The 27,975-nt window shown below is 57.1% G+C and overlaps 1 protein-coding gene across 4 annotated transcripts in view; it reads right to left on the bottom strand.

The window, feature by feature from the left end:
- The window catches only part of CACNA2D2 (calcium voltage-gated channel auxiliary subunit alpha2delta 2), a 140,754-nt gene that overhangs the window by 19,923 nt on the left and 92,856 nt on the right, over positions 1–27,975 (bottom strand). For all 4 annotated transcript variants that reach the window (XM_055557507.1, XM_055557508.1, XM_055557505.1 and 1 more), the window contains exons 4-6: positions 13,333–13,392; positions 5,872–5,916; positions 2,220–2,361 (exon numbers count right to left, since the gene is read on the bottom strand). In XM_055557507.1, the coding sequence (XP_055413482.1) occupies positions 2,220–2,361; positions 5,872–5,916; positions 13,333–13,392 (247 nt within the window). The remainder of the gene's footprint in view (positions 1–2,219; positions 2,362–5,871; positions 5,917–13,332; positions 13,393–27,975) is intronic.

The following is a 27,975-nucleotide window of genomic DNA, read 5'->3' as shown; positions in this document are numbered from 1 at the left end:
TCAGCCCACAGCCTAGGTCGGTGTTCAGTCGCTCAGTCATGTCTGACTCTTTGCAACCCCACGGACTGCAGCACACCAGAGTTCCCTGTCCTTCACCATCTCCTGGAACTTGCTCATACTCATGTCCATTGAGTCAATGATGCCATCCAACCATCTTCTGTTGCCCCCTTCTCCTCCTGCCTTCAATCCTTCCCAGCATTGAGGTCTTTTCCAGTGAGTCGGCTCTTCCCATCAGGTGGCCAAAGTATTGGAGGTTCAGTTTCAGCACCAGTCTTTCCAATGAATATTCAGGGTTGATCTCCTTTAGGAACGACGGGTTTGATCTCCTTGCTATCCAAGCAACTCTCAAGAGTCTTCTCCAGCACCACAGTTCCATAGTTTGAAAGCCTCAATTCTTCGGAGCTCAGCCTTCTTGGTGGTCCACCTCTCACAGCCTAGGGGGCGCCAGCATACTTCAGGGCATCTTCCCTCTGCTCTCCAGTCTGTGGAACCGCTGCTGTCTGTCTGCTGTCTGCCCCCTTCAGCACTCTCTCCTTTCTCTCCGGCCCTGCAGCTCCTCTTAACTGACCGTAATGTGAAAACAAAACACATTTCTAGCATTGGTTGTGCCTATTGAACAGTATGTTATGGTCTCGTTCCTAATTTAGAAACTTAGTGAGTTGTACAATTTCTATTTTTCTCTCTAAGGAAAAAATGAAGTCAGACTCTTCAATGTTTCACACTGTACTGTCTGCCCTGCGAGAGTCTGCCTGGCAGGTCCCACCCATCACTGGATCTCAGTTTCCCCCATCTGCACAATGAGACGCTTAGGGCAGACAGATCACCCTGGGAGCCCCGCTAGCTGCTGGCAGAGGGGTGTCCCTGACTCAGGTCAAGGACCAAGAGGGGGCCTGGCTGGCCTGTCCCATGTATCCATGACCACCTGCCTGCTCACGCATTCACCGTGAGACACACTCGTGCACACACTACAATTAGCCCTCCTCCTGGAAAAGGCGTGCTCCTCAGCCCTGTGCATACACACCCACACTCACGTGCCCACACTCTTAGATCACACTGAGCTGGGAAACGGGGACCATGCCCCCTCAGGCAGGCGATTACAGATTTAATTAAAAGTGACACAGTAAATAAAAAACATATAAAATGTAATTTGTGTGGGTAGCGAGGGGTGACTGGGGAGGGCGGTGTGGCTCCTGTTTTAATTAGCGTGCCTGCCTGCGATAGTGCCCCTTGACTGGCTCAGGCAGGTGGCCTGTGGGCGGCCCTTGGGTGGGGGGGTGGGGGGACATCCACCCTCACTCCTGCCTGAGGCTGCCCAGATGGCCTGGCTGGCCCTAAAGGTGGACAGGGCCTCCTTGAGAACCCTGAAGGATTCCCAGGGTTTCTGAAGATCACTCGGAAGCTCCAGAACCTTTGCTTCAAGAACTGCCACCCGTAGGCCCTTTGAATTCTGAGGCTACCCTGTGGGTGCCCCCAGAATTATGTCAGGATCAAGAGACCCCAGAGCCTTCAATCCTGCAGCCAGAGCTCCCCAGTCAGTGTTCAACTCTTGGCTTCTTCTCCCTGCACCTCCCATGTTCTTCAGCAAGGTCATCCTCGTGTCTGACTTGAACCCTTTTCGCTGTAGTGAACTGGTCTCCACATTATGCCGATACACTGTCCCTGGAGCTGGGAATCTCAGCTACCCTTTACCTAATCCCCTGACCTCTATCTCCACCCCGCTCCGCCCCACCCACCAAAGAGGATGAGGGAAGTGTTACAGGGTCCATGTCTGTGAAGGAGAAGTTGCTCCCTGTTCTCCCAACCCCATGTCCATCTGCTGCGGTAGCTCCTCAACCCTTCCTGCCTGGGGCCACGGAATGGGCGAGAGCCGGGGGAGGAGCTCAGTGGGAGACAGTGGGGACTTGGCCCAGCATGTGGGGGAAATAGTCATGTGCATGCATTGTGTGGGCACGTGGGTATAGGCAGGAGACCACGCATGCACAAGGGGGAGAGGCCCAGCATTGCATACCCTGCTGAGAGGCAGTGTGAGGCTGTGCCTGAGAGTGGTCTGGTGCCTGTGTGTGGGCGGCTCTGAGAGGTGAGCACGTGTGACCTTGGGTGCAGGGGGCTGAAGGTGGATGGCACTGACTTAGTACCCGGGACCTGGCAGTGCCCGGGCAGTGGGCCGTGCCCCCCACGATGGGTGGGGAGGGCTGCTCCCGATCACGCCGCGCACTCACAGCCTTTGTAGATGTCCGTGGGGATCTGCACGGCTGTGTATGAATAGTTGACCTTGTTCTTGAAGTTTGAGTCCTCAACGAAGTCCAGCCGAAGGGTGCTGGCCTTGGACCCCCTTTCCACATCCTCACTCTCAGGGTCGTCCTGCAGAGAGGACCCCCCCCCCCCACCCAGACAACCATGGTAGTGTCAGGGCTGGGAAATGGTGGAGTGGGGTTGGACAGAACTGCAGACAGAGGGGCCAGAATCTGGGAGGTGGGGCATCTTGGAATCAGAGACTACTGCACTCAGAGACAAAGAGAGATCGAGAGACACCCGGACAGTGGGACATGGGGTATAGATCCCTTGCCCGGAAGGCCTGTGACTCCCACCTGCCCCACACATCCCACCCCACCATCGCCACATTTGCTAAATCTGAATTCCAAAACCAAAAGCAAACCAAGGCGCTTCCCCTCATCCCTGAACATCAATGATCTGCAAGCACTTCCCCTAATCCTTGAAAACCAATGATTAGCAAAGGAGGCAAATCTTGGAGGCAGAGAGGAAGAGTGGGCTACAGACACCCCCACCCCCGGCTTCCAAGGACTTGCTCTGTGTAATCACAGAGGCGACCTCAGGACCCCCCTCCCAGGAGCTTTGCGAGTTCACCCTGCAACTTGGCCCCACCCATCCCCTGCATGAAATTCCTTTGGCACCAGGGAGAGGGCCCTAGCTCCACCTGCGGGGGAGGGGGCAGCACCCCCTGCAGTGGGGTGGCTCCAGGGGCTGAGCTAGAGTTGGGGGAGTCCTGGGGAGAGAGCTGGGCTCAGGCAGGGGTAGAATGGAGGCCCTGTAACCTCCAGAAGGAGGGGTGTGCGGGCGCCTGCTAGCAGCAGGACTAGCAAGGCCCCCGTTGACTTTCTAAAATGAGCTGCCGCCGTCTGACAGGTGCCAATTACGGCATCTCTCTGCCGGGCAGGCTGGGCATGCGCCGTGTGCCCCCGCCCACCACAGGCTGGCGGGAGTGGGTCTGTGGCTACAGTGTTGATGCCGCAGCCGAGGGGGGGCGGCGGTGGTGGGCAGGCTCGGGTGCAGGTGTGCAAGGGGGAAGGGAAGATGGAAGTAGAGAGTGAAGGGGAAGACGGGGAAAGCCAGATGGGTAGGCAAGGGGAGATGAGTGAGACCCAGGCAAGGCGCGGGGCAGAGCTGGGGAGCTCTGTGACCTGGAGGGAGGGAGCGCAAGCAGCTGAATCAGACACAGGTTCCTGCACTGCCCCTCAGCAACCCCCCAACCCCACGCCGCCCGTGACCACCCCCAGCACCAGGCTGAGCTCGCTTGGTCTCCAGGGTGGATCTCACGTGATGGCCAACCCCACCGCTTGTTCGCTTGCTCGCTGGGTCCTGGGCACGCCCCTCATGTTCCCCACCTGGCCAGCTGTGCCCTCCCCACCCGGGGAGGGCTGTGGGTCCACCCTCAGGTCTGGGGAATGAATTACTGCCTGGATGGGGGCATGCCGTGGGGCTGGCTGGCTGGAAGGGCCTCCTGCACAAACACCCTTTTCATCTCTTCAAGAGTGGATTCTATATGGCAAAATCCAAGCCATCTGCTGCCTTCCCATTGCCCCTTACCCAGGGTGCCACCCCGCTGCCCACCTCGGCACACCCTAGGGGAGACCCTCAGAAGCCGGGGCAGAGGCAACTGCTGAGCATGGAGGCCAGAGCCGGGGAGCTGAGGCGTGAGCAACTCACGTTCTGCTGGGAGGAGGGGGAGCGCGGGAGAAGAAAGCCCCCGAAATGTCAGCGGCAGATGAAGGGCGCTGGAAAATTTAATCTCCCAACTTTCCCAACTAATGTGACATTTGGATTCTGTTCTGATAAGCTATCAGCTGGCGAACTTTTTCCTTCCTTCTTTCCCCCCTACCCCCACCTTCTGGCTGGTAATTTAAAAGTAAATGGTCTAGAAAGATCTCTAACTGTACCTCTGGCAAAGATTAAAAAAACAAAACAACAAAACAGGCAGGAGAGTTGGGGAATGTGTGCGTGCTGATATTTATACTGGGGCTGGGAGGGCTGGGATTTTTCCCTAACTGACCCTAGCCCAGTCCTGCCCTGGGGTGAATCCCCCTCCCTGGGAAATCCCTAGCCTCCCCTCCCCCCAGAAGATGTCCAAGGGGCTGGGGGCAGGGGGTCAGTGATACAGAGGTAGGGGTTGGAGGCTGCAGGGAACAGGGAATCCAGGGAGGAGGTCGGGCACCAGAGGCCCAGGAGCTGCTCAGTGCTGCCCCCACGCCCAGGGGCTTTTGTATGGTGGGCAACCGCAGTCTCCTGGTTTATATTTAATGCACTGATTGCTAAAATTACAGCCCGCTGCTGAGGGGGGTAAGGAATTAGATTCAGGGTCTAATTAAAGGTTTGTTCTTCATTTGAATTTCAGATTCCAGCTATAATTTTAGCAACTTCTCTGGGAGCCACGGAGGCTCAGCCAAGGGGGAAGCACACCTGCTCTAGCCCACCCACTCTGATTTCTCGGGCCCCCTGCCCGCCTGCCCTCCTGAAGGCTCAGCGAGGCTGGCCTGGCACCCGCAGACCCTCTGCAGGAATCCCTTCCTGCCTTCCCACCCCTTGGTGCTATCAGATACATCCTGGGGGCTCCCAGGCAACCCCCCGGGGCTGACAGGCCCGGGAGTGGGAGTCTAGACGTGGGGTCTCCTGCACCAGCCAGCACAGGTGACCCCAGAGACTGAGTTGTGACACTTTGATTTACAGAGGAGATAGTGGGCTTCAACTGCTTCTGCCTCAAGGCAGGCAGATGAATTTGGGCCTAGACAGGTTCACCAAACAGTCTGTTCCATGTGCCTGCACCCTCAGACACTCTGGTCTCCTCTGTAGGCCCCCTCACACCTCAAATGGTCACACATCTTTCATGTGAGTCCTCTGGTGACAAGGACCTCTCTCTGTTGCAGGGTTGCCCAAGCAGACGTGAACAGTCAGGGAGGTGGAGGTGGAAGAGCCATGGAGCTCCAGGCTCTCTGGCCAGTCCCAGGGCCACCACTTTAGTGGTGGTGACCCCTGAGGAGCCAGAGCCCTCTCCTTCATCTGAAGAACAGGCTGCAGACTGCCTCGAAGTGGGGGTGGGGTGGGGCGAGATGACTTAGCCCAGGGCCAGCACTGATGGTGGGGCCTGGCTGTGTGGTGGTCTGCACACTGAAGCCACGGTCCCCTCACCACAGCAAAGGGACCTACACTGACCTGAAACACATCAGCGCTCCAGCCCTGGCTGCCGCACCTCCAGGAAGCCCTCCCCACCTGCTCCCTCTCTCCCCTGTTCTCCCAGCACGCAGCAGCCCTCTGCCCTCCTGACGAGGCACCTGATCTGACGGAGGGGAGAAGGTCCGTGGGCCTCACCATCCTGCCCAGGGACGGGCTGGGCCCGCCCCACACTGTGCAGTGAAGCTGTGCCCCTTGGTGCCGCAAAGACATAGCCTGGAGGGGTCAGGATCTCTAGGGAGTGGTGGGAGGTATAGGGTGGGGGGCTGTGGGATCACAGCCCTGCAAGGCCAGACTCAGAATGCTGAGTCCTAACACTCTTCTTCCAGCCCAGGCTACAGGTCTCAGAGGAGGGGGCGTGGCTCTGGAAGCTCCCCACCTCCCCTCAGCAAGGGTGGGGGCACTCACCAGCTCAGCATCAGCTTTGGCGTCATAGTACACGATGTCTTCCTCCTGGTGGGAGAGAGAGGCCTCAACAGTCATGGTCTCCTGAGATGTAGCCAGGACCCCCCCGCTCTGAGGCCTGGCTGGAATGGCCCCCTTAGATTCCTTGGGGGTGGGGCAGACACCACCCTCTCCTCCATCCAGAGCTGCCATCCAGGGAGGGCTGGATGAGTCAGGCTGGGGAGGCCTGACCCCCACCCCAGCCAGACCATCCTCAGGGGCCCTCACAGGCACCAGGAGGATGTGGTACCACGGGGTTGGGGTGGGATCCCCCAGGGCTCCCTGAGTCCAGGACCAGGGTCTCTACCTTGCAGCCCTGCCCGGAGGTAGGCTGACAGCCAGCCTGTCCGCGGAGACTCTGGCTGAGGCAGTAACCAAGGGGGAAGTGGGGAAGACGGAAAAATAGAGCGAGACTGGGACAGAGTGAAATAATGACTCGACACCGCATCTTCCAATTTCTTCTATTAAAAAGCCTGCTCATTACGGGCATGTACTTATTAATTATCTGTGATTTGTTGTGAAATGCAAGGGGGTTTACACAACAGGAGCAGGAGAAAACAAAGCCCGGCCCCCGCGCCTGCCTCCCGGCCTTGCCTGCCTTTGCTAGCGCCGCCCATCCTGGCCTGGCCTTCCTGCCCGCTGCCGGGGTTCTCGGCCATCTGCACGTCATAATCACCAGCCACCCCGGGGACCCGTAACACAAATGGGCTAATTTCATGTTTAATGATCTTTAATCAGAACTGAGCACGGCTGACAGAGGCCGCCAGAAGGTGAATCTGGTGCCATCAGGTGCCACCGCTCAGGATGGGCCGCCCCACCCCTGCCTCGATGGCCCTAGGGCACGGCTCAAGCTAGGGCCACGGTCTGAGCCGCCCTCCCCTGGTGTTCCTCGGCAGGAACCTGCAGCATGGCCCTAGTGGGCCCTTGCTTGCCAGGGAGCCTGTTTCTTTGTGGTCTGCAAGTGGGAATGATGACCAAGTCTGCTCCCAAAGGTCTGGCTGTAAAACACCGAGCCAGCACTTACTCCATAATGGGCTACCCCTCGCCCGGGCCTGGCTGGGTCCCATGTGCTGCGTGACATCAGGGCTATGCTATATTCTCTCTCTGGGCTCAGGTTCCTCGGGCTTCAGGGAGGAGCTTAGCCTTGGTGACTGTCCAGGTGCTGGGTGTGAGGCTTGAGATGGTTGGTACCCAGGCTTGTATGAGTTGTTTCCTATCAGAGGTCTGGGGGTGCCAGGCACTGGCTGGACCTATGGGCATAGTGTGAACATTCTGGAACATAGACTACACACCTGGTACCGCCCTTGGGTAAGACCACAACCTCCTGATGACTGAAAGACTGAAGTTTCAGTCCTCTGAGGCATCTGCTGTGTCTATCAGGGCCTCACACACACTGCAGTATAGGATTCTGCTAACAGCCCCATGACTCCGTTACACAGAAGAGGACACTAAGTCAGGGAGGAAAAAAGGAGTTGCACCGTGGCTCCATCCTGCCTTCTCAACTCATCTCCAACCCCTCCCGCACCTGCCCACCCACCAGTCCAGGGAGACTGGAGCTCAGGTAGGCCCAGGGTAGGGGCAAGGGCTGGGGCCCAGGCTCCAGGGTGCTCGGCCTTTCCCTGGGCCCGGCTCTGACCGAAGCGCGTAATGAAAGCTGACATTACATCAAACACAATAAGGAGTTTCGGTTGATGAAGATCATTCCTGAACACACAAACCCATTAAACCGAGGGGAAAAATATCAATTCAACACACTCGCTGGCGAAAAGAAAATGTGATTTGTTATCTAAAAGGGGGTTATAAACAGGGCTCGGATGCTCTTTCCCTCCGTAATGAAAACAGGCAGGCACAGTGGGAGGACTGCAGATTAGAACATGTGGCTTCGCTCACCAACTTTTTAGGCAAACCTTCTGCAAGGACAGGAAAGGGCATGGGTGGGGGGTTGGTGGCTCTAGGCCTCCAGAGTGAGCCTCGCAGGGACCCTCCTCTGGGATCCCCTCACAGGCCGGGCCTGGGTCCTGCCTGACCTGGGACGGTCCCTGGGATCCTGGCGTGCACTTGGGCCATCCCTGCAGCTGCTCCAATGTCTCCCTTTGTCTCTCTGTCCCGGTCTCAGTGCAGGATGAATGCTGCTGGCATCAGTGACACGGGGGGAATGTGTCACACAGAAGGATTCTAGCCCCCTCCAGACTGCCTGTGAGGCTCAGGAATCTGTATGCAGTCTTTGTCCCTCTGGAGAAGGAAATGGAAACCCACTCCAGTATTCCTACCTGGAGAATTCCACGGACAGAGAGGAGCCTGGCAGGTTACAGTCCATGGGGTCTCAAAGAGTCGGACATGACTGAGCGACTAATGCAACACTTTGTCCCCCAGGGGCTTGGATACACGTTGGCAGGACTCCTCCCTACCTCTCCCACCTTGAGAGGGCCAGCCCATGCCCCTTCCCTGGTGGAGAGTGGCATTAGCTTTGGATGGTGGCAGGCAAGGTCACATGTGTGAAAATACACTGTAAACCCAGCTGCGGTCACTATGTCCGATGTGAGGTGGAAGTGGGGATGTGGCGGGCCAGGGTCATTAGGGCCGGTGGGAGGGTGCCTGGAAAGCCTCTGTGTCTGCTTAGGCTTGCAGGTGCCCCCGCCTCTGTCACACAACAAGGAGGTGGCACCACCTAGTGACTACATGCAGGGGCCCTGGCAAAGGGTCCTGGCCTCCTGGCTGGGCCCGAACATGTGAGCTCTGGGATCCTGAACAGTGAGCGGGGACTGAGGCTGAAGCCTTACAAGTCTGTGTGGCCCCATGAGGACTCCTTGGGGTCACCTCCATCTCACTGATAAGGCAAGGGTGCCTGTTAAACCCTTCAGCCTCCATGAGGCTCCACCTTGGTTTTCCACTTGTAAAGTAAGGATGATGATGCTAAGAGGACAGGGAGCGAGGCCTCTCCAGGGGTTTGGGCCAACTCGACCCATGAGTGGGCTCCCTTGTGCTGACAACCCCACAGCCCCAGGAAGGGCCTAAATATGGAAGAAACCCCCTGGCTGGGGTGAGACGTGTCCTTAATGTCCAGGGTTGACACCTCTGACAGTCCCTCCATTCCTGGCTATTTTAGGGGCCATTCTGCTCAAACCGGGCAGGGAGTGGGGGATCACCCCTCTGAATTCACACACATCTCCCCGCAGGTGGATTTCTGTGCATACACGACACAGGGCTCGTGAGGGGCGGGGTTGGGGGCCCACACAGCTCTTGTATACACACAACACACACACTCTCCAAGAGAGAGCATGAGGGATGCTGGCAGGTGGGCAGAGGGCGAGGAAGTGAGGGTGGGGTGTGCACGGGGAATAGCAGTTGACACCTACGTTTGGCGCCATGGAAGGCGGCTGCCGTGGCTGGGTCGGACCCGACTGCCGCTTGCTCGCCCGGCCCCCGTGCAGGACCCAGGCCAGCTCCCCGGCTGCACCAGTGAGGACGCTTGGCCTTCCTGCCCTGGCTCACGGCCAGCTCAGCTCAGCCAAGTGGACTGTTTTCCGAGAGAGCCGTCTGTCGCCGGCTTGGCCAGAGAGGCAGGCAGCAGGCCCGATGGCTGGGGCAGACCTCAGGCCGGGGAGCCACCTGTCCTGTCCAGCCGGCTCCTTGGCCTGGCCCAGCCTTCACAGCCTTCCCTTCGAGTACCCAGGCAGTGCCGCCTCTCCCATCAGACTCCGCAGAGAAGGGCTGCGTCTCTCCCATCAGACTCCCCAGGGCAGGACCGCTTCCTCCATCACACTTTCAAGGGGAGGGCTTTGTCTCCTGCAGGCCCTGGGGCTGGCACTGAGGCCCTGGGACCATGGCCTCTCCTGCCCCCACTGACCCATGCCCTGGCCCGGCTCCTCCCTGGTGACCATTTAGATGGTGGATAATGCTGGCACAGTGAGGCCCTGGCACCAGGCACGGTGTCTGCCAGGCGGGCCATCTCCATCTACCCTAAGTGTTATGTGCACCAAAGCACCTGCTGCCTGTCTGCAGGGGCCGTGGGAGGGGCCGCCTGCTAACAAGGGCCCCGGTGTCCAAGGGCTGCGGCCAGGGCTGTGGCTACAGGTTCTCTACCCCTGCTGCAGCCAGGAGTGCAGGGTCATGACCTGGGACCAGGGAGAAGAACACGGGGGGCACTTCCCTTCCAGATGTTCTCTTGTCCCAGCTTTGACTTTGCAGACTGCAGGATCCTGCAAGTCCGTGGGCTGGTGTCAATGGTGTGATTGTGTGTGTGCCTGCGTGCGAGTGGGGGGGGTACACCACTGTCTGTTTCTCAGAGGTCTGCACGCAGACTTGCTGGGTGCCATTGACACAGGCAGGGCCACACCCTACTGACCACGCAGTGGAGTCCAGTGTGGCTCCACAGCTCAAGGGTTTCCTCTGCGCCCAGAACTGCTGAGTGCCATCCTACCCCGCTCAGAGGTAAGCAGCCCGAGGCTCTGGTCACTCTGTCCACAGGGCACCTGGTTGGGCACATGGACAGGTGATGGGCAGCACTGAGTCAGGCTCAGTTGCCTTTGGCCAACAGGAGCCGTGAGCAGGGCAGACAGATGAGCCCACGGGGCCACTGGTCTGGGGGAGCTGCACTGGGAGCCATCTGTGATGCGGGCACCAAAGGGGGTTGCTGTAGGCAGTGGGGGCTAACCCTAGAGCTGTGGTCAGAAAGATGAGCTCTGGGGAGTTAACTGGAGTGGGAGGTGCTACCCTTCTGAAGGAGGTAAGGACCTTCCTGGGAGGAGGCCTGGCTCGTGTAAAGGGCCCGAGTTTGCCACCGGGGCCATGGCACAGGCTGCGAGCACTCCTGAGTGCTGGGGAGGAATATGGGTCCTTCCTTAGCTGTCACCTCCTGAAGGTTTTGGGAAGGGCACAGTTTCAAGGGTGGGTGGTGTGCCTACAAGAGACAAAAATCCATCCTTTAAGCAGTCTCAAGTCCCCATGTCCCCGTGGCATGGACAGTTCCCACCCTGGCAGTTCTGCCTGGCAGCCCAGGCAGGGCTGGCTAGCCTAGCGGCTAATGGGCCCAGCATTAGGGCTGATGCCTTTCTGCCCGGAAGCTGGGCAGCTTGCCGCTTCTGGGGAGGAGAATGGCCCTGACGGTGCAGCTGGAAAGGAGGGGCGCCTACAGCACCACCCTCCCCTGCCTGTGGGACACAGAGAGACTGATGGCCTGGTGGGGGTGAGCGCCAAACATCAGGCAGACAAGGCTGGGCCCAACTGGCCCTGTGGTCACACCCCTAGCTGGGGGCATCTCAGGTCAGGACAGGGACCAGCAGAGCCCTCTTCCACCTCAGGACAGGAACACCCAGAGCCCATGGGCTGGGATGGGCAGAGGTGCACCCACACCATCACCAACTTGCACCTCATGACCTGACATGTGGACCCTTTCACACATCACACCTGAGCTGACAGACAGCCCCTAGTTCCAGCCGGGCCTTTACCAAATGGGGAAACTAAAGCTCAGAGAAGGGCGAGCTCTTGCTGGGTGACTGTGCCCAGTGTGCGGGCAATGGGTCCTCAGAAGCACCTGTCTCAGAACCTGGACACCCCTGAGACCCGGGCTCTGCTTCCCAGTAGGCCCCTGGGGTGCCCTCTTCGGCCTGGGATAAGCTGTTCCTGTCTCAGATTGACTGAAAATCAGGAGTCAGGGGTCAGAGGTCCAGTAAGATGACCCTTGAGTTTTCTGCAGAGTCAGGAAGAGAAGAGGGGTTTGGGGCTGAGGCAGCCCTCTCCTCTTCTGGTTCTGGGCCTGGACTAGGAGGGAGAGAAAGCCAGGCTGAGGGCTTCCAGTCCCTGATTCCCCAGTTCTTTCACCCTGCTCTGTGCCTGCTCTTCAAGCCTGTCCTGGGCCAGGAGGGGAGGGAGTAGATACGTCATAAACAAAGGAGTGGACAGAGCAGGAGCCAAGGGTTCTGGAGGCCCAGCAGGTGGAGGGGCTGATGTGCTGGTAGCCAGAACAGCCTCACTGGGAAGGCGCAAGACAAGCTGGGCTTCTGGGAGGAACGGAGTGGGTAGAGAGATCAGGAACGGGGCTGGAGTTAGGTGTTGGGTGTGGCTGGAACACAGGAGGAGGGGAGGGAGGAGGCAGGTTGATGAGAGAGGTAGGGACAGCCAGATGCTGGGGCTGTGGGTGCAGGCTCAGGCTGGGCCTCGTTGGGAGTCGCCAGGGTGCTGTTATTTGCAGGCAGGGGCAGGCACAAGTGCCCAGGGAGTGCAAAGTGACTGCTGTTGTACGTATTTCTGATCAAGAGGCTAAGGAGGCATGGTGGCCCAGGGTTGGGCTTGTGGTGCTGGAATGGGAAGCAAGGAAAAGGCCAGCCCCCAGCTCCCAGGGAGGGAGGAGGGGTCTAAGGAATCACTAGTTGATTTACGTGTTCACTATAGACAATCATCTGTTAGTTACCTCCAACCCCATGTGAGCTCCCTGAGGGTAGCACCCAGTACCCACCAGGGAGCAAAGGAGGAGTGCTATGGTGGGGGTTCAGGGTGACCTGGGGGGATGGGGACTGGGAGAAGGAACCAGTTTACAGGGTCTACATCACAGACATGAGGCCCCCTGGCATCTGACAGGCCGGCTGTGACTCTGCCTCCAACAGGTAACCTCAGGTAGGTCAGCCACTCTGCGCCTCAGGGTCCTCATCAGTGAAGCAGGAATAACAGTCCCTCCCACCTCCTAGAGGCACCGGGCTCAGAGCTGGAGTGAGTCAGGGCCTCTCCCACCCCCTATCGGCCCCGGGGTCCCAGGGGCCAGCTCTCGGTGCCTCTCCCTGCATTGAGCACAGAGACCACTGGGAAGCATGGCCACAGTCCCGAGTGGCTGTGGAGGACACAGCGAGCCCTGCCAACTTCTCTGGTGCCCAGAAGCTCGGTCATCCTTGGCATGGGGGGTTTTCCTGAATCTGGGAGGAACCCTGCCTCGGTCTCTCTTCGGGTTTACTGTGATCCTGACAAAAAAGGTGTCTCCAGCCCACCCCAAATCAAACACGCTACCTGGATATGTGAGGCTGGGGGTCAGTGAGGTGCTCCTCCCCTCCCCCACATTCCGGACACTCTGTCCTCAAGCAGAGTCCTGCTCCCAGCATCTCCTGCCTCCACTTACTCTGGGCTCTGCTGGTGAAAGGAGAGGATTTCCTGGCTATGACAGCCTGGTCCCCGATCCCAGCCTGGGGGCCTTCTGGAAGGGAAGTCTGGGAAGGGGATAGAGTCCCTCTCCCTCAGCAGCTCTCCCACGACAGTGTATTCGCGAACCTCAAATGCTTGCTGAATGCTGGGCAAGGGTTCCCGGCTCCACACCATGGACCCCTTGGTGCCCCGCCAGTGGGTGAGTGAAGCCTCCCCTTCCTCCTCCCCTGCACTCACATCCACCCTTGCTGGGGGTGGACAGGTCCCAGGGCCTGCGGAGGCCACTGCAGTTCTTACCTTGATGTTGTCCTGCCAGCGGTGAGCTTTCTGGAAGGTCTCTGCAGCATCAGCCAATCTCTGAGGGACAGAGCACAGGACGGTCAGAGACTGAGGGAGGTCTGTTTCCAGCCTAGAGGCTTCTCTGTCCCCAGCACTCCCTGGGGCCAGGGTGGCTCAGGGGTTCCCTGGACATCCTGCCAGACCCCTCAGGGATTCCTTAGCACCACGCATTCTCCAGCTTGCCTTGTGGGCTCTTCCCCCACCCACAGGAAAGGTGAAGCCTGCACAGAGTGACCCGAGTGGCATCTCCACGGGACTCCCCGGACTTCAGCTCAGTCACATTTCCAGCCCACAGGATGGCAGGGGGATCCCCAAGATGATTGAGGACCTAGGCCCTGCAGCCAAACTCACTGACACTCTACTCGCTACAAACCAGCATCACCTCAGTGCCAAGAGGAAGGCCCTCCCCAGTCCAGGATGAAATGCCACAAGAGACAGAGTGCCTTGCTGATGCACCTTTGCTCCCAGGTTGCTCAGGACCCAGTAGGAGGTGCCCACGGCCCACCCCTGCCCACCCAGACCCACCACCATTGTCCTTGTCCTGGCTTCCCAAGCCCCCTCCCAGCAGCGATCGCCAAGCCTTCTGTCCACACAAGCCTGGCGCATCATTCGGCGCTGATTGCTGTGGCCTCCTCCACTGAGGCCCCTGTGCCTCTGGGCACAGCTGTCTGTGTATCCTGCACTTTGTTACCCAGTATGCCTGGCGCCAGACAGTGCTGATGTGCAGAGACATGGCAGAGCCAGCCCTGCCTTCCACAGTCCAGAAGGGGAAACAGACACATCACCAGGCAGAACAAAGAGGGCAGGAGTAGCTGAGGTGCTTTGGGGAAGCTCAGAGCTGCGGGAACTTAGCACATCAGGGAGGGCTTCCTGGAGGAGGCACAGAAACCCTTTGGCTACCCTCTGGGCCTGAATCCTCACTGCCCAGAGATTCTTATTTTGTGGATTCCGTGGATCCTGCCCCTTTAGGAAGTCCTGATGCTGGGAAAGATTGAAGGCAGGAGGAGAAGGGGACGACACAGGATGAGATGGCTGGATGGCATCACCGACTCAAAGGACATGAGTTTGAGTAAACTCCAGGAGTTGGTGATGGACAGGAAGGCCTGGCGTGCTGCAGTCCATGGGGTCGCAAAGAGTCGGACACGACTGAGCGACTGAACTGAGGCTTCTGAGGACAGAACTGAGCCTGGCCCTTTAGGGCCTCCCACGGAACTGAGTGAAGTTTTATTAATGGTAATGGCGACTCACCCTGAACTGGTCACCTGCTGCATCCCGGCTTGACCACCACCACCCCCAGGCCAGCAACACATCAGGTGTACCTGTCACCATCCACAGCACGCTTGATGTGTCCCCGGTTGAGGACGCCCAGGCACAGAGATGGTGAGCAGTCTGCCTGAGGTCACGGAGCGACCCTGGGTCGGGCTGGGCCTTCACCGTTGAGTTTGCCTTGTGCAGCCCATGACCAAGGTCCGAGGGCACACGCTACAGGGCCCACCACGCCCGGGGAGGAACAGAGCGGCTCATGGTTGGGGAGAGGCTCTGATCCCCAGTGTCCTCTCCACTTGACCCCATGAGTGATGCCGTAGGGTCCCCTGGCCCCTTGGTATTCAAGACAAACACTCCCATCCCTCAACCCAGGCCTGATGGCTTGTGGGCCCCAGAGGGGAGATTCCAAAATAAAGCCTGGCAGCTGCACACCAGGGGAAATGAAAGACCAGCTTTTCCTCCCCTCCAGCGTGGTGGAGCCTGGTGGGATCCTTACAGAGCTGCAGCCTCCACCCTCTGGGCCGGATGTCACCTCTGGCTGTTAGAAAGGCTGCCCAAAGCTATCCGCTCCCGCTGGGCCTGACTCCCCCTCCTCCTCTGGCCAAGAGCACTGAATACTGGGAAGGCTGTGAGGCTGGGGGACATGGGGCAGGGTGGGAAGTCCCTTTCAGAGTCAAACGTCTTCAGTTCACATTGCAACAGCCTCCTGCCACTCCACCTGTCTTTTTTGTAGCTTCTGTCCTCTGCCCATCTGTTACTGCCATACTTGCTTGGCGGGGCCCCACCCCACCTTAATCCAGCTTCAGGAACCATAGGCCTCTCTTCTCCCAGATGGCTCCCGGATCCTGCCTCCAGTCCTGGCCCCTTCTGAATGCCTAGGTACCTTTCTGGGGGTAATCCTCAGGTCCACTGGAGCATATAACACCCCCTCTTGGAATGAGCCCAACCTCCTTGTGACTATTACCCCCTACATCTCACTCTTAATGCAACTCTTGGGACTTCCTTGGTGGTCCAGTGGTTAAGAATCCAACTTCAAAGCAGGGGACATGGGTTTGATCCCTGGTCAGGAAATTAAGATCACACATACTGCAAGGGAACTAAGCCCGTGTGCCGTAACAAAGACCCAGCACAGCCATAAATAAAAATAAATTAAAAAATTTTAACTGTTACTCTAACCATCTTACTGATCATCCCCAGCCCAGGCTCCTGCGTCCTCTCTTGCCCTTCACTATCTTTCTCCACATGACACCTGGAGCTTTTGAAATGTGGGTCTGGGGGTGCATGACAGTCCTGCTTCTCCACAAACCCCTAAACCTTTGGCAGTTACCCGTGGCTCTGCACAGAAAAGGCAAAGCTTTTTTGAGACCCCAGGAGCTCCCCTGCACTCAGCCTCTGCTCCTCCCTTTCCATCTGGGGGCATCCTCTCATCCTAAACCACAAGCACCCCCACCCAACGCCGAGCCCCTGACAGTCCCTGATTCACAGCTGGCAGCGCCCTTCCACAGAGGACATACTGCGTGACACACGGGGTTAACAACATTGTCACTCCTGTTAACTGAGCACTGACCCTGCATACCCGCCACCAGGCCTGGATGGGAGTGTCTGAGCCCCAGGAGCATTCCCTGGGGCCACACCTCAAGGGGCGAGCCTCGGGCAGTCACTGCACACCCTCTTTCCTTGCCTGGTGCCCTACCACTTTCCCAGGGACGCCAGACCCTTCTCAGAATGGGCCTGGAGCCATTGCCATTTCATGGAGGATGAGGCTGGAACACACGTGGGAACAAGCAGATCAGGGCCCTTCCCACGGAAAAGCCACAAGGTTGATGGGGTTGCAAAGACCAAAGTGACACTAGCTGAAATCTCCAAACTGGGCCAAGCCCTTGAGGAACTTTTTCTTTGGCCCCTACTGCCCCCGCTGGGTGGAGTATGCCTGCTCCTTCACCCTCTGAGGGCTTAGGTCTGACCCTGGGAGTCACGGGCCTCATGAATATGGGGACCGATGGCCCCTCAGGCTCTCTGGGCTAGCGGCCAGGATGAGGGAGATCGGGATGGGGGGCCCAGCCCCCAGCCTCCTTGAACTTATGGAATCCCATGGGCTCAAAGGCCCAGGTCAGCCCGCTGACTCGTGAATAACGGAGTTGCAATAGCCACAGCGAAAGGATTACTTTTAATCCTCAGTAACGATCAAGCCATTATTATTTTTTCAGTGTTACAGATCAATCAGTCCATCCCCAGGCACTAGACGTGTGGAAACTGCTAAATACACTGGCCTGGCAGTGTGGGAGGAAGGGCTGAGGCAGTTGGATGGGGGTGGACGGGGCAGGCTGTGGAGGCTTGGGGTCCCTTGGGTCTCAGGGTGAGAGGGGAGAGGACAGGAGTTCGCACAAGGGGCCCTGGGCAGGGATCAGAGATGGGACCCTGCAGCCTTGGGTTCAAATCCTGACTTCTTCCCCCAGCCCTCAATTTCCTGCCTATACGTTAGAGGTAGTAACCTTACCCACTCAGAGGGCAGCTAGGTTCTTGGCAGCTCCCTTGCCCCAACCCCTGGAAGCTGCCCATAATGCCAAGTATGCTGGTGTCTCCCTCGCTGGCTCTAAGCACGTGGTCCCTCGCCCATCTCCAGGCCTCCCTGTTATCCCCTCTTTCTGTTTGGGATTTGCGCCCCACCACCTTAGTCAGACTTATCGGACTGTCACCTCCTCACCTGTTTTGCAAGCCTCCTTTCGCCCTTGGCCAGTCCACGGGCTCCCCTCCCCTCCGCTGGGCACCCATCTCCAGAGAGCCCACAGCACTCAGGCTTGCTCAGGACTCGCCGGGAGACAGCTCACAGCTCTGTCTTCAACTTGCTCTGAGGTTCATCCTCCTTGCACTTCCCTCCCACCTTCCCCTGGTACCCCTGATGTCCTGGGGGAGGCAGGATGGGGAAGGGCACTGAGGTCCAGAAGTAAAGGAGAATCTACAGAGACTCCCGGCAGGGCACGGGCAGCGGTGGGAACACCGTTCTGTCTGTTTCAGGGCTCTTGCCTGTCCGGGGGAGATGTGCTCCATTCCCACCCCTGACCCTGAATGCCTGCTCCCTGGGACTAGCTCCCTGCTTGGGTTCTGGGCTCTGCTCTCAGAGCAACCTGCGGTGTCTGGTGCTTCCGGTACCAGGCCCCTGCACCTCCTGCTCCTTCCTCTGCACTCCCGCCCAGATTCCTCCAGCCTGTTTCCTTTCCTCACATTTGAGGCATCAGCTCAGACTCCATTCTCCTCCTAACCACTCCCCGATCCCTGCCAAGCTGCCATCTCTCCCCATCACGGAACTCAGAAAACCCTCTGCTCTTCCTCTTGCGCTCTGAGCTTGGTGGTGGCTATATCTGACAGCTGGTAAGTTCACAGAAGCCTGACCCCTAGCATGTAGTAGGTACACAATGAGCGCTGAAAGTGTTAGTCACTCAGTTGTGTCCGATTCTTTGCGACCCCATGCACTGTAGTCTGCCAGGCTCCTCTGTCCATGGAATTCTCCAGGCAAGAATACTGGAGTGGGTTGCAAAGGAGGTACACAATGACCATCTGATAAATCAAAGTAGGAATGTCTGTGGACCTGGGTGAAGGCTGGAGTTTGGACTTGCCCAGTCAGCTATGTGACCCTAGGCATGTGGTTTAACCTCTCTGCGACTCTTCCTCATCACATCCCGGAGGGTGAGGGCCGCCTGTGAGGTTGATGCTGCTATGAAGTTGCTTATGGTGGCTTGCCTGGCCTGTGATGTCTCCATCGTGGCCAGGGCACTGGAGGGAACTGTGGTAGGACTGTTGAGCAGGACTGTTCACGGCCAAGTCAATCACGGTAACAGCGGGCATTTCAGAGGCAATTATCAGAGGGTTTCACTTAACAATCAATTTCCTTCAGCTCCGGAAACTGTTCTTACAGGAAAAGGCAAGAAAGAGGAGAACTGAGCTGTGGACAAAGCTCCCCTAGGGGAGCAGCCCCCTGCACAGACACCTTTGAATTTCACTAAGTTCAAAGTCTCTCAATTGCTGTGGAGCTGAGACAGACTGTGACCTGAGATAAGGGACCTGGGGGCCACGGCGGGTGCTCCTCAGAGGCCAACATCTGGAGGGTAAGATTCCACTGTGTACTGGGAGGGGTGGGGCTTGGAGCCCTCAGTCTGCTCCATCCTTTTTGAGGTCCTGCTCCCTCCCCCCAGGTTGGGGACCCCACTTCTTCTTGGCCTCCTTCCCACCCCTCTCACCTGGAAAACCCGTCCCCCATCCCCACCCTGCCCCGTGCTGGCCTAGCCTGAAAGGGTCTGGGGAGCAACTGCCCACCAAACAGGATTTGTTTTGTGCAGCCCAGAGGGACAGACTGTAGGAGTGTTTTGGTCTTAATTAGTTACAGCTACTCTCTCTTCCAAGACGATATGAGAGGCTTAGGATAAAAGGTCCTGAATCTGTGGGGCACAGGATATTGAGAGTTGTGCCAATGGGGGCTGAGCCTGGTAGAAGCTGTGATGGGGGCTCTGAGGTGGAGGTCAGGGGCAGCCAGCTCAGAGTAAAGTCCCAGCACCAAGTAGGTGCCCTGAAAACACCGCCAGAGGGGGGCAAAGAAGGTGATCATGACAGACAGACACAGACACTGCCCCTGGGCTACCCTGGACTGATGGCACAGTTCATCCAACAACAGGTGGAAGGCTGTACCCCTTCCTCACCCTCCCCAGCCCACCCCTGGAAGACACCTGAGACGTGGATTCTTTCGTTCCCTGTTCTGCAAGGGGATCGAGCATGAGTGCCACTGCCCCGGGCCCCTGGTGAAGAAGTGGTGGAGGGGGCATCGGTAATTCTGCCAGCAGTGTAGGACGCTGAACCTCCCAGGGAAGGGTCAGGTCTGGCCAGGTGGGGCCTGGCTGGTTGGCCACAGGTCTCCGGACCTGTTTCCCAGAGCGGTTCCTTGGCCCTGTCCCCAGGAGAGGGTATCAGTAACTGGACTCTCAGATGCGGCTCCAAGCCCACCCCACTCCAACGCTGGTGTCACAGGGTAAGTACCAGGGTGCCCTGAAGCCCCTGCCCAGCACAGGACTGCTGCCCCTGCCACCCTGCTTCCCTCCCCACCTGCAGGCCCCATATTAGCTCTGTATTGTGTACTGATAGATACTAAATACAGATTTCCAATTTCCAGAGCTGTTATGGTCTAATGAGTAAATAATATACATATGTAAAACTGTCTAAAAACATATCTGCATAATTAAAATATCTGCATAATAATGAAGCAAGATGCAGCTTAGCAAGAAGGGCGCTGGAGCCCCAGGGCTGACAATAGGGGAAGATGCATAGGTGAATGAGAAATCCTGATGCTGTGGGTCCCTTCTTCCTGCCGCCTCAGCCTCAGTGGGTGTCTGCCTGTTTGTCCACCACCTTCTTTAAGCAGGTACATCCACAGACAGTCAGGGACCAGGAGAATCCTTACTTGGCCCTGTTCTCGCACAACTTGTGGCCTGGGGAAGGTGCATGTGTGGGCGGACAGCGCCTGCGACATGAGTGGTGGGTGTCCTGACGACTCTGACTGCTCAGAGCTTTACGGGCACGACCTCACTCATGACCTCCTGTCCTGATGCCCAATTTGCTGGATTCTGAGGGGGTAAAGAGAAGTGCACCTGTGTGGACAGAGCAGGCTGACAGGACCCCCGACTTAAACATGGCAGGTAGGGGTGGCTTTGCCTTCCCATCCAATGGCACCTTCTGGGCAGCATGGCACTCAACCCTGCCCTCCTGCCCTCTCCACGGCCCCGTCTTCCAACCTTTCCTGAATCCATCCACTCCAGGCACACCTGGCACCTGTCTCACGATACATCTGACCCATACTTTCTTTATTAACCATGCTTTCAGCTTAAATATGAAACAATAGGATTTCCTTGGTGATAGAGTGGTTAAGAATCCGCCTGCCAATGTATGGGACACGGGTTCGATCCCTGGTCCAGGAAGATTTTCCACATGCCGTGGAGCAACTAAGCCTGTGTGCCACAACTACTGAAGTCCAAATGCCCTGAGGTCTGTGCTCCACAACAAGAGAAGCCACTCCAGTGAGAAGCCCACACGCCACAATGAAGGGCTGCCCCCACTCACTGCAGCTAGAGAAAAGTCCTCGCACAGCAACGACGACCCAGCGCAACCAAAAATAAATAAATAAGATGAAACCACCACTGGAACAGATGAACAACAAACACCCCAAACCCAGACCAAAAATCCAGCAACTAAAACTGCAGGGAAAACAACAAACACTCTGAGCTGCAAAGGGCACCTGGCGGAGGGGGAGCTGTCACGTGACGCCCACACTGTTGTTGGCAGCGACAGGCTCCCTGACCTTTTCCCTTACCAGCCACACGAATTCTCCGTGAGTTGATAAAAAAAATTAGTAAAATGGAATTTTTTTCTTTTTTTTTAAAAGGTCAGAATACATGTAACAGGGAAAAGCTCATTCGAGCCGTGGTTCCCCTCTGGAAGGGGCACTCGTCTCTCCAGCCCCAGGACTGCACTTGTGCACTCCCGGTGGGCACCTCGGTCTTGGTTATCGATGCCTGTGCCCCCTCGGCCCCCACCCACAAGGGGCAGCCTGTGTTTCAATTTTCCAGGAAAAATACGAAGAAGGGAGGGGTGGCTTCTGATGAAGACGGAGATGAGGCTGGGGAGCCTGGTGTCCAGAGGCTTGAATTTCAGACCAGACAGGATAATTCTGAGCCCCCAAGGATGGTTACTAGCTTACATTTTGACATTTAAAAAACCCACTCTGTCCTATTACTGGTATGAACCCCAAAATGGACTTTTTTAATTAAAAAAATTTGTTTTAATTTTAAAAATAAAATAAATTAAAAAAAAACTTATTTTGTTTTTTAGGCTGTGCCCTATGGCATGTGAGATCTTAACTTCCCGACCAGGGGTCGAACCCGTTGCCCCTGCTTTTGGGAGCACGTAGTCTTAACCAATGGACCGCCAGGGAAATCCCCAAAGTGGACATTTTCACATCAGGAATAGAAAAGCCATAGACTCCAAGATGCTTGTTCCCGGAAAGGAAAGGAGGTGAAGTGGCACTCGGGTGATGACAGGAATTCCACTGGCTTCAATGCTTTAGCTTTCAACGGGGAACGACGGTCAATACGATAATGTGTGAACAGGACACGGGGCGAGGAAAGGGGGCTCTGGGGGCTGGCGGAACATTCGCAGGAACCAGGATGAATCTACAGAGCAGTTGTCAGGAACCACAGATGAAACGGGAGATTTCAGCTCTGATATCAGGCTGCTTTGGGAGGGGATGCGAGTGGCCCTACGTGGCCTCATGTAAAGGCAGCAGGGCAGGCCCGGCTCTTGGGGCCCTGCCCTGCTGGGTCCCTGCTGCTGGCTCCTGAGTCCCCCACTGGGCACCTTTGAGAGATTCCCTGGTGAGATTTAAGCCAGTAAGTCCAATATACTGCACCAGGTCCATTTTGGGGCTGTGGCCCTGGAGCCCCGCCATATGGAGGCACCTTGGTGCTGAGGAGCCCGAGCCAAGGGCTGGGCCAGGTGGACTCCGAGGCTGCTTAGATTCCTTCCAAAGCACTGCCCTGCTCAGCACAGTCCCTCGGGGGCTCGTGTGGGTCGGAACCCGCCAACCTAGCTGGCACGTCCTCAGCTGCCAGCATGAAACCTGCCTGTCTCCACTGTGAACCAGCCCCTGGGGAGCCAGGTGGAATTTCTCATAAATTTGCCAGCTTTGTCAGCCTTCCTCCCTCTGAAAGAAGACCTGGTGTAATTTACCAAAGTTTCGTTCATCCTTTTAAAAAAACACATCACATCACATGAAGGTTATCAGGCCCAGGGCAGGAGGAAGAGATGAGCAGGACCACACGCCATTTGTCTAAGTTTCCCCCATCAGGTCATGTACTACAGACACACACGTGTGGGCATGGGTGTGTGTGTCCCTGTGTGGGACAATGCCCCGGCCACTCAGGAGGCCTGAGCTCCTAGGGCTTGGTGACTGACCCAGCATCTACTTTGAGAAGCACAGAACTTTTCTCTCTGGACCTCAGTTTCTCAGGGCCATAAAAGGGACCAGAAGCCCACCCGGCCCTCCCAGGGTAGAGGAGGTGTGAACAAGGCATGGACAGAAGGCAGGATGTGGACTCACCCTGCAAATTAGGGACACAGTCCCAGGTAGTAGGTTGCTTCTTCCCTCAGCTTCACCCCAGGACCTTCTGACTGCTCCTCTCAACCTCGTTTCTCTCCTGGGCCTTCTGACCTTGACTTGACCTCTTCACCTCCGAAGTTCATTTCGACAGACTGTCGGTCTCCTCGGCACCACCTTTGTCCATCGTCCCCCAGCACCTTAGCCTTCAGTTCAGCCCTGCCCCAGGAAGGGACCAAGGGCCCATTTCCGGGTCCTACTCAACCCACCCAGGCTGGGATGTCACTTCCCTATGGTCACCCCTTAGAAGTTGCTCCCATCCAAAGCCCCCTATACGGTGACCTCTTTCTCCTCTCCAGAACACTGCCCTCCCCTGCTCCAACCCAACGTCAGATTCCCACCCAAGCTGCTTGGCATAAGCTCATCTGCCTCGGGCCCTCATACCTTCAGGCTCCTGTGCCCCAACTCAATGCTTCCTGGACGCCCCGACCACACCCCCTCTTTCCTGTGGCATCCTTTACAGGGTTCTGTGTGGCCTGGCTCTGTCAAACTTGTTACTCCCACCATGCTGAACCTGAACTTACACTTGTTTGTGCTGTGCCCTGAACTTGGACGGCCCTCCATGCCCCCTCTGCATCTGTTAAGAGTCAGTGCCCATCTACCTCTTTCTGGAAGCCCGGTCTCCTGCCGGGCTTGGGTTTCCAGAATCCCCTGTGGTGTCTCCATCACTGTTGTGTCTGGCTCCCTCCCAGACGTGGTCTCTTGAGGGCAGGGAATTGATTCTTGGATTGTGGTGGCCCCAGAGCTGGGCACAGGCTTCTACCATGGCCAGTGGAGTGGGGTCAGGGGGAGTGGATCAGAAGATGCCCCTAGGGACCTGCCGTCTTGGAGGTCCTGGGTTTCCCTGGGATGGAGGTGGCAGAGACCAGGTCAGAAGCAGCACTGACAGACCCCATGGGTACCAGGTGGTGTGGAAGTAAAGGTAAGCACAGGGAGAGGCCGAGTCTAAGTATGAGCCTCACTGGGGCACCCACGTAGACGGGCCAAGGGGTTGCCTTGGGTGCCTGAAATGCTCTCCAGGACCCTGACCTCCCTCTGGACTTCATAAAAATGGCATCCATTAATCCCACTCCGCTGCTGTCAAGTCAGTGATGAGATGGTTTCAAAGCAAAAGCCATGGGGGCCCTGCTGGAGTGAGAGGCTGGGGGAGGTGGACATGGGCCGCTGGGGAGTTTGGCACCCCCTGCTCGCCCCCACCCCAGATGAGTACATTTTCCTGACATGCTAAAACACCCTCCCCCAGGAAGCCTTCTCAGATGCCTCTATGCCCCACCACAGGAGGGTGGTGGCTCCAGAGAGAAGGCATTGCTGTAACCTTTCCTCTTCCCTGTCAACAAAAGTTTATTAAGCATCTTCTGTGTGCCTGGACTGTGTGGGAATGAGTAAGTCCATGAGCAGTATAGACACAGCCCTGCTCACATGTGGTGAGCCAACAGTAGGGCCTTCCTATATTCCCACTGCAACTGTCTCACTGTCCTGAGCAGAGCTTGAGAGCCCTCTGCAGGAGGAGCTGCCTGGGGTAGCAACTCTGCCGGCAGAATTTCGGGGTGCTAGGAGGCCTCCTGCTATAAAATGTATTTCCACTTGAAAGTTGAGCCTGAGCGCCCCCCACCAATTAGAAGAGCAGAGCTGGAGCCCCTGCCTGTGAGGACGGCAGAGCCCAAGCCCTCGCCCAGCCACTATGCTCCCTTTCCTTGATGTTATTTTTACACTTTTTCCTAAAACACAGCCTGAGCAGGCCCTTCTCGACTCTATTAACATTAGGGATCTAATCAGTAATCAGGCAGCTCATAATTTTCTGATTAGCTCTGATTAGGCCTAACCTCGGGGGGAGAGGCAGTGGGACGGTGAGGAGGGAGGTAGGGCCAGAGGGGCATGGGATGTGCCTGAAGGGGTGCTGGTGAGGCTGGAGGTTGGGGGCAGAAGGAAAGAGCCCCTGGTTCCACTGTGGTCTGTCCTGGGGGAGGGCATGTGGTGATGTCTTGAGTTGCACTGAGTCAGAGAGGTTGCAGGGCTCAGAGAGCAAGGGTGGCAGGGAAGGGGGCCCTGGCTCACCTTGCGGTGAGGACCCAGGGCAGTTGGGCCAGGACTTTCAGCACCTTGGACAGAGTAGGAGGGATGGGCAGGCGGCCTGTAGGACTGGGTTTGAGCATCCACTTGGGTCCTTGCCGTGCTTAGGCCCCCTGGGTCCCACTCTAGGAATTATCCCAGGTACAGTCCTTAAGTGACAGTAACAGTGACAAGGATGGGTCCTCTCAGAGGGCTGCAACACATGACCTTGACGTGGAGAACTGTGGCTAAGGGCACCGTAGACAGGGCTGGGCTTGATGATCATTACTTTCAGTGTGGAGACACTGAGGCTGGGGCCCCTACTGCACAGTCAGGGAATCACTGCCTGGAGGGACTGACCAGGCAATGGTGCCAGTTAGGGGAAGAGCCTGGACTTGCACTGAGGCCTTCCTTTTGACTAAGGCCCGTTTGTCCTCTTGGACATGCCCAGATGGAACCATGGTGCTGGCCAAACCAGACCCATGGTCATCCCTGGCTGACCATGAAGTCCCTTCACACACTAGACTTTCCCACAGGTCCAGACTTCTCGGCACCACACCCTGGAGCTCTGGTCAGGTCAGGGTCAGAGTGTCCTTGCCCTGTCCCTCGTCTGGATCACAGGTCACCACCCCTTGTTGAATGCAGCCATCCAGGTGACCTCTGATGAAGTGCACGAGCCTGTTGGCGGAGACGCGTACAGCTAATGCCATGCAAATTGGCACAGAGGCAATCAGTCTGACTCTAAAAGCTGCCCTACCGGCCGCAGGCTGGCTCATTGTCTTTTCTGTCAATTTGCATCTCATTACCCAGAAGGCTATGCTCATTGGAGGTTAAGAGAAAAAGAGAATCAAGCAAGCCCCACTGAGTCGTGCTGCCAGCTTGGGCATGGCCCACATGTGGGCAGGGCTGCCTGGTGGACTCTGTCATGAGGGACACTCCAGAGGAAGCCTTGCTAGCCCCACAATCCCATTGCCACCGCCACCATCACCTCTGCCACCACCAGAGGGCTTCTCTCATCACTATCAGCACCATTACCTCCATCATCACCACTGATCCCTACTTAACCACCGTCAACATTCCCATGACTCCTGGCCAACATTCCCCATCACCACTGCCAACACTGTTCCATCATCACCACCACTATGAGCCCATCACTATCGCCAGCATCGTCCTTACCACCCCGGCACCATTCCCACCGTCATCCCCAGTGGTCACCCCCATCACCAGGAGCTACACCGCTGCTACCTTCATTCCCATCGTCACAGCCACCAACACCTACTGTCACGATTACCATCATCACTGTCTACCGTCAACTCCACCATCAACACCACCCCCACCGCCTTCACCGTGGCCATCGCTCCACCGCTTGCGTCTCACGTCTCCTTGGGCTCACCACCTGCATCCCTGCCCTCACCACCACCTGGCCCATCCCCTCTGCATCCCTGAGGACGTCTCATGAATGGGCAGAGACTAATCTTTACCTTTCTCTGCCCATCACCCTCCAGCATCACTGGAAGACTAAGGAACCTGTAAACAAGTGATTCAGTGGTCAGACATCATAAATCAACCAACCAAATCTGTCCTGGATACTGGTGCTTGTAACTGGGTGTCTCAGGAAGGAAGCCCTCATGGCCAGGGGGTGGGGTGGGCAAAGCCCCTGGGAGGGTGAGGCTGACTTTACTCCCCTGATCAGAGACCACAGTGCCCCATGGCGGGCAGAGCCAGGGGCATCATGTCTGCCATGGGGGACTGATGCTTGTCCCTCACTGAACCTTAGTTGTTGTCGTTCAGTTGCTCAGTTGTGTCCGATTCTTTGCAGACCTCATGGACTGCAGCACATCAGGCCTATCTCCCTATCTGGGAGATAGACAAACTATCTCCCAGAGTTTGTCCAAGTTCATGTCCATTGTCACTTAATCTATTGAACCTTAGTTACTTTGACTCTAAAATGAAGCTCTGAATAGTCCTGACCTCACAAGGCCACGGGAGGGTGAAGGCAGACAATAAGATAACGTTGAGGATCTAGGACCCGCTCAAAAGGTCACATAAAACCTATGGGAGGGGCTTCCTTGGTGGCCCAGGGGTTAAGACTCTGTGCTCCCAATGCAGAGGGCACAGGTTCAATCTCTGGTTGGGGAACTAAGATCTCACCTGCCACACGGCACAGCCAAAACAAAAACCTGAGGGAGAGTAGTGTGGTTAGACCAAACTGGGAGGGCTTCCTGGAAGATGCAAGAGCAGGCCAAATGTGAAGGACAAGGCTAGATAGAGAGAAGGAAGGGGATTCCAAATGGGAGCCTCAGCCGCACACAGTCCTGGGGAGAGAAGGGGCCAGGACGGCTGATGCAGGCGGTTGCTCCTCCCAAGCCTCCTTCTGTCCTAGGGTGTTTGTGGTCTCAGCGTGGCTGAATCTCTTCCACAGGACATTGTGATTCACACCTTGCTTCACACATACGTTCCCTTTAAGCCCCATGAAGCCCAGTCATCATTCCCATTCCACCGACAAGGATACCAAGGCTGAGAGATGAAGCTGAACCAAGAGAAAGCAGGGGTTCCCCAGCAGAGGTCACCCGGAAGGCTGGGAATGGGAGCCATATCTTTCTTTCCACTGGGGTCACCATTCTGCTGGATGTGGATGCTTGAGACTCCAGTCCAACACTGCCCACCAGCTCTGGTAGGCAGCAGCACAGGCCCCACCTGGAACATGAAGCAGGGCACTGGTTGGCCCGGGGGTGATGCTGGGGGCCTGGGCAGAGGCGACAGGCGGACAAAAGCGTGGAGGCGGAGGGTGGGGTGGGCACAGCCTGGCTGCCAGGTGGAAACGTCCAGGGTAAAAGCTGCTCTGAATACCGGCTGCATCCCGCTGCTCCAATCAGCCTCGACACTTGGTTATTACGAGGAGTAAAGGCGGCCGGAGGGACAGCTGGAGCCTTGGCGACAACATTTAAGGCGTTTGTCAGAACCGTGGGACACGGGCTGCCAGGCGCTAATGGGTTCTGCTTGCTGCTGCCAAGTGAGAGGAGGGCGGGCAGGCGGAGGCGGCCTTGCTCCTGCCCGGGCCCCGTGCCTACCCCACACTGCGCGGCTGCTCC

The sequence above is a fragment of the Bubalus kerabau genome, chromosome 20, assembly GCF_029407905.1.
Source record: "Bubalus kerabau isolate K-KA32 ecotype Philippines breed swamp buffalo chromosome 20, PCC_UOA_SB_1v2, whole genome shotgun sequence".
Taxonomy (NCBI): Eukaryota; Metazoa; Chordata; class Mammalia; order Artiodactyla; family Bovidae; genus Bubalus; species Bubalus kerabau.
Note: the sequence above shows the minus strand (reverse complement) of the source record. Positions and strands in the feature narration are given on the sequence as shown.